We start from the raw sequence: 13,152 nt of genomic DNA, 5'->3' as shown, positions 1-13,152 counted from the left end.
TATNTATCTATTATTATTATTATTATATTATTATTATTATTATTATTATTATTATTATTATTATTATTATTATTATTACTATTATTATTATTATTATTATTATTATTATTATTATTATTATTATTATTATCATCATCATCATCATCATCATTATTATTATTATTATCATTATTATTATCATTATTGTTATCATTATTATTATTGTCATTATTATTATTGTTATTATTATTATCATTATTATTATTACTACCTTTATCATCATTATTATCACTATTATTATTACTACCTTTATCATCATTATTATCATTATTATTATTATTATTGTCGTTATTATTACTATTATTATTATTGATATTATTTTTATTTCTATCACAATTATTATCACTATTATTAATTATTATCATTGTTATTATTATCTCTTAGTTTTTATAAAATCCTAATATTCGAAATTAATTTCATGAATACTAATATGATCAAAAGATTGGTGCAAAAATAGTATTTAATATTATAATGATATCCTTAGCGATATTATAATCATATTCTTAGCGACTGAATTCTTTTGATTGTCTGAATGAAACAAAATAGGAAAGAACGGTACAAAAAAAAAACTTTTTAATCTAATGTATGGAACAGCATTTTTGAAATGTTGAATGAAAATTAATTCTTTCTGTAGAAGATACTGACTGATAAGTAATCAATATCTCTTAGATCATAAATGATAGAATTCAGAGAATTGGTAACAATTTCATATTTTATGTATTTATAATAATACTTTGACTTTTGCCGATTTTACTTTTCCTCTGATTGATATTCTACTTAATACATTATCCAATGGTATTATATGCGGGTAAAACTATTCTGATAATTTAAAAACAAACATGATAACTTTGAAATGCAAGCAATACCTTAAAATATGAAACGAAAAGAATTTTCAGTATTACCTACAATTACTGCTATCATTCAATATAACTTTCTTAACTTTAACATTAAATCTTCTAAATTATTGCTTGCAACTGGATATTGTTAGTTCCGTTCTTGAAAAGGAAACAATTTTAAGTGGTTCAAAAATGTTGGAGTGATGCTTCAATACAATTAAGTTTACAAATGGGGATATGCAAATGTTTCGGAATCAATTTTTTCTTTGTACTAGGATGCGGGTTGAAATATAAATAACCTGTTTAAATAAAGATACTTAGGTGTAATTGTTTAGTGGCAAATCAGGAATGCATAAAAAACAACCTAAAAGCATCTATTCTTTAAATTACTATATTATACTTCGACATGAATAAAATTAACAGCTGTCTCGCAATGATATCGTCAGAATGATACCGAGGTGAATCAGAAATTGAATATAGAACATCTCGATGACTTTGGCAGTATATATTCCCTGAAGGACAAAGACATTTGCAGAAGTTTCAACAGAAAAATACAAAACTTTTTGCATAACACTAAAATTTGCAAATATACTATTATGTGGTAAATCCGTTGCATTACCACAAAAAGTCATCAGTAATTAAATGTCCGAAAGATAGTAACTTTTTCTCATTTCCTTTGAGTTTATTTATTTGATTCCGTTTGAAAAAGCTGTAAAATTGATGAAGTAATAATCATATCTGCGAGGTAAGAACTTGAAAATAGATCGATCACAGACTAATCAAAAAGATTTGTTGCAATGTGTGACAAAAATCATTCTAAGTAATTTCAATTTAACACAAAGAATTTTAATTTAAAAAATTATATCATTGCAAACGCTAAGAGGTGTGAAGAGTAAAGGTCATTCAGATGTCAAATATCGTAAATGAACTTCTTTGTATTAATTTTTCTTTTTTTCATTTACAACGTTTGGTAACATTCACGGACAATAATACCATCCCGAAAATTTGCAACTTATTTGTCAGATCTTGAATTTGTTCAGAACTATTTTAAATCATGTCACTTTTTTTTTTACACGTTACATTATAGACGAATGTTTCCAACATTACAAGTAACAGTATCTGGCCTGGAGCCATCTGTACGTTACTCATTAATGGTTGATTTGACGTGTATTGATAACAAAAGGTACCGTTACGCTTTCCATCAATCGAAATGGATTGTCGCTGGACCAGGTAACTTTCATACTTTTTGAATTTAGTTTGATAATTAACTGGATGATTGTCTGCTCCTTTTTGATTGCCAATTAAATTAATTACTTAACTACGTTGAGGTCAAGCTCTAGGTCAGCACAACGATATTTACTGCTTTGTAGGGTATTAGCAAAAAGAATCCATCTGTTTGTTGACATCCTGTTATGGATTATATGAATTACAGGAGAAGCGGAATTACCATGTCGAGTTCATGTGCATAATGAATCGCCCGCTTTAGGTGAGCATTGGATGCGCCAGACAGTATCTTTCGATAAAATTAAATTAACCAACAATCAGCTAGATCAAAACGGACACGTACGTTTCATCATTTACTTTTAACCATGGCTCATTAACAAATGATGAGATTAATTAAGTAAAATAATCAATGTAATTTTAAGAATTCGAGCCAAGACAATTGGAAGAAAAGTCAAATTCACTTCCAGCTAGTTTGTAAATTTTAAAAAAACAATTTTAACTATGAGTGAACTGATTTCTAACTAAGAATGAAATACTATAAAGTGTTGTTAAAAAATAGGTAAATTGAAAAACGAAAAATACCAATCTAGCCTTGGAACTATTGGAATTTAATTGAAGTATATACTCACCAATAGAGTTCAAAGATTCAATTTAACAGTTGATTTTGACTCAAGTTAGATAAGTTCCAATTGATTTAACTGAACTATTTTGAGTTAACAGTTTTCATTGCATAAAGAATGCTTTTCTGAAGTCCAAAAGTTTTAGCAACTTTTCATACTATCATCACTATCCTGCTGTTAAATTACGTTAGGAACAGAGCAAATTCTTTTTAAGTTCACTAGAAACATAATGTAACTTAGGATTTGAAATCTTTACAATTAAGCATACTTTAGCCCAGTTAAGCATGAAAAGTCTCTCGGTACTATACCTTATGAGCTTGCAGATAATTGTGAATTCGATGCATCGTTATCAACCAAACATACACGTCGTAGTGCATGCTGATGGGAACGGACGTCAATGTCGGACATTTTCATTCCTGAACACATCATTCATGGCTGTTACTGCTTATCAAAATCATCGGGTAAGGGGTCAAATTCAAAATACTGCAATTTAAAATGAAAGAATCATTGGATCTTACGAATCATTTTATAGAAATAAAGGACAAATAGGCATAGCTTCTCTAAGAGATACTGGAAAACCGATTGAATTTATTTCATCAAATTCAACTTATTTATTTCTTCTAGATAACAGAGCTTAAAATCGAGAGTAATCCATTTGCCAAAGGATTCCGCGAATGCGAAATGAACGAATCATTTCCGTTCCTCATCAATCCATTGTTCCCATTCTATACTACATTGCTTGCTTCGCATTTTCGTGCTACCAATCCTTTTAGTAAATAAAACTTCTTATGTGAATTTGCACCATTTACAATAAAGACTTTCTGAAAACAATTTAAAATAAAATTCCTAAACTACTGAAAAACAGTTCTTTAAAGACGAAACATTTCTTCCACCATGGGCATTTTTTCAACATTGTTCGACTATCATTATTCATGTCTATATCAAAATTTGGAAGAAATGACCAAAAGCTCGTATATAATCCACGCAAGCATTCTTTACTTCTAAATACGAACTTGGGAATGCCACAACCGAGCCGTTCTCCCCTCAGTTGGATAATAATTTGACCACTGGACGGTCGACTGAAATCTTTCTTCCATACATTTGATATGATTCATTGAAACAGATAAAGTGCTGATTGATGGTTGATATTTCTTTAATCAACAAGCAATATTCCAACGACAATTACTGAAGCTTTTAGTAAATTTATATAATCAATAAAATAGGCAAATAAATAAGTATATATCGTCCTGCCAAGAAGCTCAACTACTCGATCCATCGATGTATTCCAATTACATTCTTGCTAAGTTGTTCAAGTTGTAATTCCAATTTGCAATAAGAAAATTTTGCTACTACTATAAAGCAGTAGTACCTAAAAAAGATGTTGGAATCTGCGATTATTGGACAAATCTGATAACAAATTAAATCAATCTGTCACTTAGACACCCAAATTGAAAGAATTACCACAGAAGCAGAAAACCTTGTGTAATATGTCGCAACATAAAGATAGTGAAGCAAAAGGGTTTTAAAACAACATACCTACCAAAATCCAACATGATGGGCATAAGCATGAGGGGTAAAATGAGACAAGTGATCAATTGAGACTGTAAAGCAGGAATTATCACTGGTCAGAATATTTTACAAATATTATTAAATTTACGATAACAAATTGTGCTATTTCCTTTCTAAGCTCAAATGAACGTTGATATCTTCCAATACTGAAAACCATCTGTAACCAAGTAAAAAAATACCCAAGTACAATCTATTACAATCCTTTTACAAGTGGATTCACAAATTCCTTCATATTTTCCCCGGCCTTTCCAGAGCTTGAATTCTATCACATATTTATAAAATCTCAGCATTAAAACTAGATTTCTACCAAGTGCGAATAATTTATTTTCATCAAAATTGAATAATATTCATTTCTGATTATCCCAAACATTTACTTTTCTACTTTCTTATTAATATTTCCATTACATTTACAATTGCTCGCTTTAACTTTCCCTCATGTTTTAGTCAAGAGCACTCAACTATTCCAATCTTTGAATTCATGTTTATTTTAGATGATTAGATGAATCACTTCAATTACCTTCCTGTAAAAACAGGCTAGAACTTACTGAAATATAAAATCCATCTTCGATTTCGGTGCAGGATGCAATGAAATTAACTTCCTAATGAAATCTTCCAAAACATAATAGACAATCGTTTTACTTCATATTCCCGTAGATCGTGGTGTACATTTCAGAGCACTATAAAGATTACTTTTTGTGTCAGCATCAACAACCAGAAAATGTTTCCTACAGAAAATGCCATCCGTAGTAAAATCAATTTAAGTCAGTGAATCATTCCCTGTATTTAACGTCAGCTTCAACTATTTAATACTACTAAGGTACGTTAACAAGTTCAGTTATAATACAGCTCTTTTGGAAAAAATTTTTGCATAATAACCTTGGCAACTTACCCATGTAAATTCAGGTAATTTCTTCTGATGCATTTATTACTTGTAGTCCAAGATGAATATTAACCATGAATACACAGGCTGCAAATAAAATAAATGGCGAGCTTACTGCAAACATATGGAGAAGTTCCTTCGGAATTAATGAAATTATTCTTCATGCTTTATAGCATATTAGTTTGCAACTCAAGTAATACAAATCCAGAAAGCACAAAGATTAATGCCATTTATCCGAAAAAAAACGCACGAAAACCTCATTTTTCCTCTTAAAATCCCAAATTATTCAAATTGCAGTTTTAGAAATCAGAATAAAGTTAAACCACTAATTTTCGGCATAAAAACATTAACAAGCAGAGAGAAATATAAACTGTCGTAGGCCTTTTTACTTCCGCCAGAATAGCTGCAAGCTTATCAGTTAGTTGTGACATGTAAAAAATCGCTGTGATAAAACGTTCACACCATAAATTTGAATGAAACATTTACAATCGTTTGAAGAAATAAAGAAAATAAATGGTTCGGTTTTTGATTTGCATACTAAAATCAAAAGGTAAATATTCTAAAATTGCATAAAAAAGCACCGTATAGCAAAATGATTAGATTCATATTGTAAAGTGTTGAATTTCAGTAATACCTAATCTCCATAAAATAATTTCTGAATGTGAACGATCTTTATAAAAGAACTTCCTGAATCCATCTCTGATATTTACTAAAGAAAAAAAAAGCAAAATAAAAATAAGGTGATGAAATGAAATAATTACCATCAAACAGTTTTTGGTTTCTTAAAAAAAGTGTAAAATGAACAATAGTAGAGAACTAACTATTCAAAAAGTACTCGATTATTCTCGTTTTCTGTTACATTTGCGCAATTACTAAACGACAAGTTTAATCTAGCCAATTCTGCTTCATCCCAAAATGTTGAAGGACATATATTCCTGAAATAATCGATAATCGTTATCACCACTGTAAGACATCATATTCCGCACTATTTACCTGAGATCTCAAGCAGTTTCAAAGTTTCACAACCCAATTCCCGAAATAAAACAATCGTCTTCCTTCGAAAAGAACGGAATAGTACGGAAAGAAAAACTGCATGTAAAGAAAACGAAAAACTAAAAGACTAAATGAATGGAACAGAAAAAGACATTAGCATATTTTAGTTACTTTCTAAAGGAGAAAGAAAGAACGAAAAGTATATTATCCGTTAGGTATGCAAATTATTGCAGACATAACGGTGATACCTTCCTGTTGACAACAATCGATTACCGATGCTGCTGCGACTTTTCCGCTTTTCTCAATTATTACTCTTCTTGCTGAAATTCACAGAAGGAAACGAGTCTTCTCTATAAACAAAAGAGGAAAGAATGAAACTTTTTTCAACGTCCTTCAAATATCCACCTATTCGGTTTATGATGAGCCAAATTTCGGAGTAAAGGATAAATCGGAAACCATTGGGAACCATTGAAACCGGAAACCAGTTTTCGGGTCTAACAGAGTCCAATGTTAATAAATGGGAAGTTAATGTATAAGAATCACACTATCCTCTCTTCTGGTTTTCATTCACTCTCTCGAAGATTCCTCTCACTTTTAACTTTTTCTTTTCGTCTTTTCTTTCTTCCTCCAACATCACCGACCATTTAAAAATGTATTGCTTTCTTCTTCCCTTTCCTATCTGATCTGTTCTATTTTCATCACTATTCTGTCTCTTTGTTTCATTCCATATCCATATATGTTGATTTGAAAAGAAAAATTTAGAAAGAATAAAATCCTTTATCCTTTGAGCAGAAGAGTAACTCCTGTTACCCGCCGCCGTGGGTAAGTAATAATTCTTCCCACCGGTACAAAATGCATCTTAAGCTGTGTTACCCATCATTAAATACTGTTTGTCAACAACATTTCAAACCAGGTTTAATATACACTTTTCTCTAACTGCTATGCAGTCCTTTTATTATTATCATCACTTTCTCCATCCTATTTCAACACTTTCTCAATCCCTTTTCATATATTATTTCTCTCATCCTTCCAGCCTTTCCTCCACTCAGTAATCATGCTTGTTCACATATTTCTGTATTACCGGAATACAACACTATTTTGTCGATTTTATGTCTTCCCTCGACTTTATTTTTCATGGTATTTTTTTTTTTGTTATCGTTTTCTAATTGTCAACCTTTCAAATTTAATCAGTCTCTGATCTCTCTCTCTTGCCCTCTCTCTAATCACTGTGCTTTTTTCCAAAAGTATTAATTCAATAAAAAAAAAAGAAAAATTAGCTCGAGACTTGTTTTAAGCAAATTGTGAAGATTTGAAAAATTTCATCCCTTTGAATCTACGAAAATAATTTGATAAATTCTTGAGATTTTCATAATACTTTTGGAAATTCTTATTGATTTTTCCCAAATTATTGTTGCCTTCAAATGAAATGTGAACAATAGCGCACATCTGATTGAGTATTTTGCGCTTATATTTGATTCCATACTTCTTCTCTTCTCTGTCATGGATGACAAATATTCATCAAAGAGATGAAAGGGTGGACAATTGAACCGTATAAATTCATTACATAGAGTAGCAGGATGAAGATAGGAAAGGTTAACTGAATAATCCTTTCTTCATTAGACATAGATGGATTTACTTGAGTTATTAGAAAAATCTTTAGATTCATTAGCCATTATCATGGCTATTTTCATCAAGATTATTAGGATCAGTGTGATGATTCAGTGTGACGACTTTAACAGTATTCGTTTTATGTCACTTTATTTCATTTTTAAACTTAAAAAATCTTCCTTGTGCTCAAAATTGAAAAGAATGATCTAAAATGTTATTAAAAGTCAAACTCAGCTAATTAGCACTTTCACCAAGTTAGTGTCAAATTGTTAAGTTAGTGCTAAGCAAAGCTTAAATAAAATAGTCTTGCTATTATAGAAAATTAAAATGTAACCATGCGAGATTACAAGATGAAATGAAAAATGTCATCAAAATTTATGAATCATCAGTGTATTTATCATTTACAATGTGCTATCATTAGCTATCATTTCCCAGTGTTTACCTCAGAGTATATCAAAATGAATAATGGATATGTAATATGTCCATTGGATCGGATTATTTTTCACCAACAATTGATATATGGCATTCATAATTAGCTGAATAATTACTTAGCCTCAAATAAAATGTTATATCATTCATTCGATTAATTGGCTTGTAGGCAAGTTGTTGGATACCATTATATCTTTTTTTGCTTGTTTAATGAAATTAAATTGGATTGTCAACGAATGAAGTCAAGCGGATGAAGTCTTTGTAGTAATTGTCAACCAAACGTTGAAAACTTTGATGTGATAGTTTCAGATAATAATTTTCATTTAACTGAATTACCAATCATCCAGTTTTATTTTGCTTTACTAGGTAAACTAACGATTCATTTCAGCATAATGAAAATTGGTAGATTGAAAGTGAGGATAATATTGCTCTCAGACAAGTTTTTCCATTACCATTTGAAATTTGCTAATTATATATCCTATCATTTGAGTTTTTTTAAGATTGATAAGTTGAAGTAATAAATTGAAATGTTTTGTTAGAAAAATTTGAATTTCCTAATAACAAATATAAATTTGTCGCTTCATATTTGTCAATAACTTTCCCAAAATCGATAACTTAAAATATTTTGTGGAGAAATTTGAATTTGACAATAGTAAATATGAATTTCTTACTTTATTATTTACCCATAATTACTTCACAATAATCACCACTGAACAATTAATGATTTCAAAAGATTGATAATATGGTAATTTGTTGTTTAATGTCGATATGTTTCGACATACAATCCAACAAATGGCATAATTCATCATATATGCCTCAAAAATTATTAAACAAATGATCAAATATAATTTATAGCAGTAGAAGAGCAAACTTGCACTACGATAACGATGATGAACGAGTGGATATCGAAGATTGTAACGATGATAAATGATAAAGTTTACAACATATGGTCCACCTTTTGTCATCAAAATTCAATTCAATTCAAATTATGAAACAAAATTTGAATATTAATGCTTCATCGTGCATATTTTCTACTTTCATTCCTTTCTGATATGAATTATCTCGTTTCAAAGAAGTTGAAAAGATATTGAAAGAAGGATGATTTCATTTGTTTGTTGAGCAATAGACGAAATTAGGCCAAAAGTACTTAAAATGAATAAGGTATGTTTAGTGATATAATTAAAGTATGTCTAAAACTTCACATAAGTAGTACTGAAGAGAATTTAAGTAATACATTTATTGCTCTTGCTAGTATTAGTATATCATAGAATTACTGATTAAAATGATATCATCTTAGGGGTAGCATCTTAAACAGTTGCTTCTGAAAGTTGATATCATCTCGAGTCATCATGATGAAAACAATGGTATTAAGGCATTATCATTATAATTCTTGTCCTGTTATCAGTATTCTATATCCTTTACTTGTTTACATTATTTATGTTGCATGAGTTTAAATTGATAAAATCAGTGATTAAATCTTGAATATTATTTGAAGTCCTCATTAATTAATGAGGAAAATATTTATTTTTATTACTAAACTTTCTTCTAATTTATTCATTTTTAAATTAAAACATTCATTAATGTTTGTACAATTTGTTATCATTTCTCCTTCATGTGTATTGCAACTGTTGTAAAATATATCAATTATTGATTGATCGTTGTATATTGGGGGAAAAAAAAGAAAAAAAAAAGCCTTTCTGAGTTTCTGAGAATATGAAAGAAATCGGTCCCATTTATCAAATTGGATTACAACAACAATATGACAAAGTATTTTTACCATTGCTTCTGTTATGTTACTACTACTAATGCCAAAGATTGAGATCTGGAGAATTCTTTTCCTGATCTCATTTACCCGTTCATCCCTGATCGTCAGTTAAAGCGGTCGCTTCTCTTTTATCTGAATGTCCGCTTTCCTTCTTCAGAACTTCTTACACATCAATCTTACATCCACAAACGAGAGAGATAGATAACACATAGTTTGATATGCGCCAAACTCAAGCTATATAACCTTCTCAGCTCAACTCAACAAACCAATCCTTATCGATGAACTTCTGACACAGTAAATGGACAGAAGATGAAGCTTTTATACAGATAGAATGATAAAGTAAGTGAATGAATGGACAATATAATCTCACCTTTAACAATTTTGATCAATCATCCGTCAATATTCACTTATCCTTTCCGCCCATTTCATTGTCATCCCTATTTAGCTTCTTCCTTTCATCCTTTCATTTTCTTAGTAAATCCTAACCAATTGGATTTAATCAAATCAAATTATGTTTATGCAACAAATGCGCCATCTATACTGCAGATGCCATTTGCGCGCTTCAATGAATTATTATCATTTTTCATTTTCTTAATCTATGATGCAATTGTTTTCAGATATTACGGTATTATTCTCATCACAGTCTCTGCTTACGTAATATTTTGAAGAAACAAAAAAAAAAAAACTTTAAGAATGGTGTTAAATAAATAAAAGATAAAACTTTTCATAAATCAAATAAAAGATTTTAAAAATTAAAAAAAGAATTTGTAATGAATTATAAGAATGCAATAGAGTAAATGATTAAAAATACATCCATAAATAATTTGTTTTCATAAATTACTTCATTTCTTATCAGCTCTTTTTATTTATCATTTATCATTCACAAATTGTTCATATACATCATTTTCGGGGGAATTTTTCAAATATTTTGAAAAGGCTTTTTATTATTTCTACTGAATTATTCCATCTTCAATCACAATCAAAATAAAATTGGCTGGTAGCCATTAATGTTTGAAATATTTTATGAACTTATTGCCAACTTTGTCTTCAAATTAAAAAACAAAAAAAAACTTTTTTTTACCAGTTCTCCATAAGTATCTGTTGTTTTAGAGAAAGAAAGTGTTGAAAAGAGGAAAAGAGAGACAAAAAGAAATTTCTAAAAAGGTATTTGAAGCCTAAAGAAGTTCCAAAGGTTAAACATCTTCAAGGTTTTTTTTTTCTTTACTACCCATTCTCTGTTTGCCTGTTTATACGGTTTGTTACTACGGATTATCATCATATCGACGGATAAACTTCTCATATGCAAATTCCACCACTATTGTGTCGGATATCACCAAAAGAACCCAAAACAAAGCCTACCATATGCAAATGATACATAATGCACAGCCTGAATCATACATTTTTTGACCGCGTAATTCGACACTTTGCCATAAAATCCTTTTCTTTATAAGAGATGAAAAAGGATAAAGGAAACACCTGAAACAATGGCATAATAGAATACCATACATATTCATCCTCAGGCCATTCTATTTAGTTTAAATTTCATTTTCAAGGTTACTATCACCTGACTGACCAAACTGACCAAACTCAAACATTGAAATTTTCGAAATATATCTGTGGATGCATAAATTGTAAGTTAAGAGGTGAAAATGCATAAAATTGCTTGAAATTTATACAAAAGTATTTTATGGTGAAATTATATGAAAGATTTTTTAGAACAAATGAAAAGTTCAAGTAAAAATGAAATAATAAACTGTATGTTTTCTCAAAATATTTCTTTTTAAAAACAAACCAAAACAAATTTCAATGGACATTCCTTCCATTCAAATTGCCATTATACTCTATTAAATACAAATTTATATTCGAAAAAATTGTTTACTGTCATAACGACAGATATAAGCAAATAAAAAACTTTCTATTTTTATAAAGATTAAATAATTGAAACAAAGCGAAATTCCAATATGCAATAACAAAAAAAAATGTTCGACGTCTTTTTTGAAATATATTTTGCAAAAATCCAGCAAAATTTTTTTCATTTTTGTAGGAAATTTAAAAATTTTATTAAAGCCATTTGATTATTGGTGGCAAGCAAGTGAGAAACTTCTTTTTTTGATCCATAAGTTCGTAATAATTCGTTAAAAAGGAACAAACAAAGCATTTAATTAAATAAATAAATCTGTTCATGTTTGAAAATAAATGATCCATCCAGCATCATTTTTAAAGAATTTAAAAAAAATCTGAAAATCAATGTTACAGTAAAAGATGGGGCGATTGTTGAACCCATTAAGATCGAGTAATCTTTTGTTCATTTATCAACTTAACTATTTCAATTGTTGAAGAACTTGTTCCACTCAAAAATTACTCCGTTGATTCCAAAATTTTTCTCAACTCTTATGAAAGTTGAAAAAATGAAAAAAGTTTTACCGAAGTTTATGAATATTTCAAAGTAAAAGTACCAAATGTTTGTTTAAAATTTCATCATATATATTTTCAAAAATATATTTCAAAGGAAGTTTAAAAAAAAAAGAGAAAACCAAGCTATATATCTTTTTGCTTCTCGTTTAGAAAAAAAGAAAAAAAAACATGAAAAACCTAAACATAGCCATACTAAGGGTTGGTTCTTGGCTCATATAGATTAAACATAGTTATAGTAAGACTTAGCTCGTGGTTTAAACATCGCTATACCACAGTTTAGCAAAAATTTTCTTGGAAAAATGGATTTAAAAGAAAAAAAAAGGACAGAAAAAGAGGGAAAAAGAAGTAATGATCGAAAAGGTAAGAATTCTGTTTTCTAAAAAAAAAAAGTATGACAACTCATTTCACTTTATCTATAAGTTTAATCTAATTGTTATAGTCTTACTTACTTACCTATTAACTTTTAACTTTGTAAAGTTAAATAGGGATAAGAATATCATCTTATAATTGCAAAAGCCTTTCTTTGCCCCTTTTTTTTTCATGTTATTTTTTGGGAAGAAAGGAGGGAAATTTCAGGTTGTTTGTTTGTCAAACTGGAACTAATTGACTTCGCCGTTGTTTTTCATCTTTCCACTTTTTTTTTTTTTCTTTTTTTTATTTTTGGTTTACACATCAATCAATTTGTTTCTTTCATTTTGGGTGGTAGAAATAAAGGTGATAGTGAAAATGAAAATGAAAAGAGAGAGAGAGAGAGAGAGAGGAGGTAGGAGGAGA

General features: G+C 29.2%; 3 protein-coding genes across 3 annotated transcripts in view; 1 reads left to right on the top strand and 2 right to left on the bottom strand.

Moving 5' to 3' along the window:
* Positions 1 to 404, bottom strand: part of LOAG_16681 (hypothetical protein) — a gene marked incomplete at both ends in the record, with an annotated part of 873 nt that extends 469 nt beyond the window's left edge. The window contains one exon of the mRNA XM_020449332.1: positions 80 to 404. Coding sequence (XP_020307141.1) covers positions 80 to 404 — 325 coding nt within the window. The remainder of the gene's footprint in view (positions 1 to 79) is intronic.
* A 1,562-nt stretch (positions 405 to 1,966) lies between these two features.
* On the top strand, positions 1,967 to 3,524 carry LOAG_08142 (hypothetical protein; the record flags this gene model as incomplete). The annotated part of the gene is made up of 4 exons (XM_003143674.2): positions 1,967 to 2,105; positions 2,308 to 2,438; positions 3,043 to 3,180; positions 3,344 to 3,524. The coding sequence occupies 4 exons, from the start codon at positions 1,967 to 1,969 to the stop codon at positions 3,497 to 3,499; spliced, it is 564 nt and encodes a 187-aa protein (XP_003143722.1). The 3' UTR covers positions 3,500 to 3,524.
* Positions 3,525 to 5,474: 1,950 nt separating this feature from the next.
* On the bottom strand, positions 5,475 to 6,805 carry LOAG_08141 (hypothetical protein; the record flags this gene model as incomplete). Its single annotated transcript, XM_003143673.1, has 5 exons — positions 5,475 to 5,571; positions 5,990 to 6,131; positions 6,162 to 6,257; positions 6,410 to 6,481; positions 6,754 to 6,805. 5 exons carry the CDS (start codon positions 6,803 to 6,805, stop codon positions 5,475 to 5,477), a joined length of 459 nt encoding a protein of 152 aa, XP_003143721.1.
* Between the last annotated feature and the right edge of the window lie 6,347 nt (positions 6,806 to 13,152).

This window comes from Loa loa (genome assembly GCF_000183805.2).
Source record: "Loa loa unplaced genomic scaffold supercont3.13, whole genome shotgun sequence".
Taxonomy (NCBI): Eukaryota; Metazoa; Nematoda; class Chromadorea; order Rhabditida; family Onchocercidae; genus Loa; species Loa loa.
This window is presented reverse-complemented; position numbering and strand designations above follow the sequence as displayed.